This window comes from Silurus aristotelis, assembly GCF_946808225.1.
Source record: "Silurus aristotelis genome assembly, chromosome: 22".
Classification (NCBI taxonomy): domain Eukaryota; kingdom Metazoa; phylum Chordata; class Actinopteri; order Siluriformes; family Siluridae; genus Silurus; species Silurus aristotelis.
In genome coordinates, this window is record NC_139595.1 from 19607309 (window position 1) to 19610638 (window position 3330).

General features: G+C 40.0%; 1 protein-coding gene across 2 annotated transcripts in view; it reads left to right on the top strand.

Annotated features, from left to right (window-relative positions):
- Window positions 1-2079: 2079 nt before the first annotated feature.
- cUnh5orf22 (chromosome Un C5orf22 homolog) overlaps window positions 2080-3330 on the top strand; it is an 8641-nt gene continuing 7390 nt past the window's right edge. The window contains exons 1-3 of one of the 2 annotated variants that reach the window (XM_083525887.1): window positions 2083-2276; window positions 2828-2973; window positions 3106-3255. In XM_083525887.1, coding sequence (XP_083382013.1) covers window positions 2208-2276; window positions 2828-2973; window positions 3106-3255 — 365 coding nt within the window. In that variant the 5' untranslated portion in view covers window positions 2083-2207. Of the gene's footprint in view, window positions 2277-2827; window positions 3256-3330 lie in introns of both variants that reach the window. The other variant, XM_083525886.1, reaches the window with a different exon arrangement.

Here is a 3330-nt window from a genome sequence, read left to right on the forward strand (position 1 = left end):
GATGATGATGAAGAAGAACAAATAGAAGATGAAATAGATGATGATGAAGATTAGCAAACCTCTGGGATGAGAAGTCAAGCAAGGCCACGGCATGAATCATGGATTAGCTGCAGCATCTAAACACACACACACACACACACACACACACACACACACACACACACACACACACACACACACACACACACTGGTCAGAGATTCCACTTAGTCTGCAGTCCATGTAGAGTTCAGGAGTGTCAGTGATTTGCGAGTCCAGAGCCAGCAGGAGATCAGGACCCTGTGAGAAAAGGCAGACGCTGGTGAGATGGAGGATTGAGGATCTCTCCCTGAGGGACATCAGGAGCTGATCTGAGGTCAGAAGAAAAGAGCAGCTGGAGTTCAAACCACGGTATCGACTGATGCAGTGAAATCACAAGATCACAAAATTCTAATTTTTCTAACGAAAGACTCCAGAGTTTGTCTTCCAGTGATGATTTATTCATTAAAGAACGACATTTTGTACTTTTTATCACTTTATAGTTACACTTCGTTTTATTGGGCACCATGTAAATGAGGTTCTCCATCACTTGCAGAACATTACAGCAGCTCTAAACACTTTCATAAAGTCTGACTGGCACTGGAGACTCCTTCCAATTAGGTCAGTTCTTGTGAATACACTGTTCCTATAGAAACAGTAACACGTCCAGATGTGTGCAGCTGTAGAGATTTAATCATCACCCCCTGTTCTACTGCACCACAAATCAGAACCTGGACATGGTGAGGTGTAAACTCATGCATGTGGAATGAAAGGTGGTGAAACGTAGCGTGTGTGTGTGTGTGTGTGTGTGTGTGTGTGTGTGTGTGTGTGTGTGTGTGTGTGTGTGTGTCAGAGCACAGTTCAGCTGTCGAGCGCCGGAGCAACGGATGGAACTCCACACACGAGTGGAGAAAACTTTGTGAATAAAAGATGCTGGGATGAATCCATCTTTAATGCTCCAGTTCTCCCAACACTTCTGACAGAGACAGCAGTCACTCTCACAGATACGGGCTAGTGCGCACACACACACACACACACACACACACGCACACACACACACACACACACACTCCTCTCTGTTTTATATTCAATCTTCATCTGTTATTCAGCATATACAGAAATATACACACAGTACACTCATCTCTTTATAATTATAATCTGTGTTACTGTGTCATGGTGTGTGTGTGTGTGTGTGTGTGTGTGTGTGTGTGTGTGTGTGTGTGTGTGTGTGTGTGTGTGTGTGTGTGTGTGTGTTTTGAGTTAGTGAGAGAGACCATCACCACGTACCTGCATATATAGTTATTAGAGTGTAAAATGGAGGTAAAGTATTTAATATATTTAATTATTTTACTAGTATTAATTATTAGTAATAAACAGTAATAAAGTGACTGTAACCCATTATTGTTTTTAAATAGATTTTTGACGTATCTGTTCTTTGCTGAAGTTTTACATTTGGGGAGATTTTTACTGAAAATTCACATTTCAAATATTTTACATTTTACTACATTTTATGAAATCAGTCGTTTCTTTTTATTATTGAGGATAAAAACGTAACTGGTGAAACACGCAGCGAGTCACCAATCAGGATCGAGCGCACGCTCTGTTTTACACGTGTTCTGATCGTCGCTCGGTGCATCTACTGATCACCAACATACAGTTCATCATCAGTTCAACATCAAGCAGAACATTTAGAGAGGAATAAATGATGAAGACTCGAACTCACCACAACACACGTGACCTCATTTACAGGATTTTTACTGAAGTAGATTTAAAGAAGGTTTTGTGTTCATGATGATTATAATAGAAATCAATCAGTGTTTGAGTCTTTAATATCATTTTATTAATAAATCAGTGTGCTGAGAGTCACATTCGAGTCTTTACACAGAAACTGAGGTGATTAAGTGAAGACTTTACTGAAGTCATATTTTACCGAGTGGATCTCAGCTTTTACTCAAATACACGGTTTGTGTTGTGTTCTTCACCACTGAATGTAAAATGCAGGTTTTAGGAGAAAAGCGGAACTTTAATCTCTCAGTACTGAGACACGCTGCTGTTCCACTCATCTCTGTTTCCGACCGTCACTAAAAGAGCGCTGCACGGTGTCCCACTCATATTCTTCCACCTTTTATTGCTATTAGCAACTAGCTAGCATAATCACTACAATCTCTCCAAAGGATATATTTTAATCGGAATGAAACCACCGCCGGTGAAACGCAGTTATTCCAAAATCCCAGTGTGGATTGTTGAAGACCATCATGAGGTCAGAGTTTTAATTAAAATACATTCTTGTTTTTTCCAAAAAAAAAACCCTTAGCGCTCTGGCGGAATCCTAAACGGATGCTTACTTTCTGCCTCGGTGCACTAAATAGGGCGCAACGTCGCAGTTACAGGCGCCCTACAAAGTGCACTATTTATTTATTAGGAAAATATTAGGACTACGCACATACATAAATATATATAAATATAAAAAAGTGTAATGTTACAGTGTGTGTATTTATTTAATCGCATATGATATTATAATGGATACTTGTGGTTATTTATTTATATGTAATGTACTTAAAGAGCATGTTTTATACTGCAGTTATATACATGAATCTTTCTCAAATAAATTAGTCTTAAAAAAGGGGGATAAACAGTTTGCATGTCTCAGTGTGAACTATGACCCTCTCAAACCATCAAAAAAAGTTAGTTTTTATCTATATATTAATATTAATAGGATTATTATTATTATTATTATTATTATTATTATTATTATTATTATTATTATCATCATCATATTAATATATTTAATATCCTCTCGGTGTTATGCAGGTGGTGCGACATATCTACCGCGCCATCGGTTCTCGTCACATCCCCTTGAAGGACGTTAAGATGGTTCACCTGGACTCACACCCTGACCTGCTGATCCCCGTCAGCATGGCCGCTCACACCGTGTTTGATAAAGAAGCTCTGTTCAGGTTAAAGGATGTGAAACTGCATTCATCTCCTTTTACAAATCTGTTTAACAGTATGTTTGACCACTCTGTGTGTGTGTGTGTGTGTGTGTGTGTGTGTGTGTGTGTGTGTGTGTGTGTGTGTTTCCTTCTTAGTGAGCTGAGCATTGAGAACTGGATCATGCCGATGGTGTACGCCGGTCATGTGTCCCACGTGGCCTGGCTTCATCCGTACTGGGCTCAGCAGATCCGAGAGGGCGAGCACGAGATGTGTGTGGGAAGAGACTCGTCCACCAACACCATCAGGTGAGACGACGGCACTGTGTGTGTACCAGGAGGAGATTATAAATAACAACGTTGCAGATTTTACAGACAGAATCT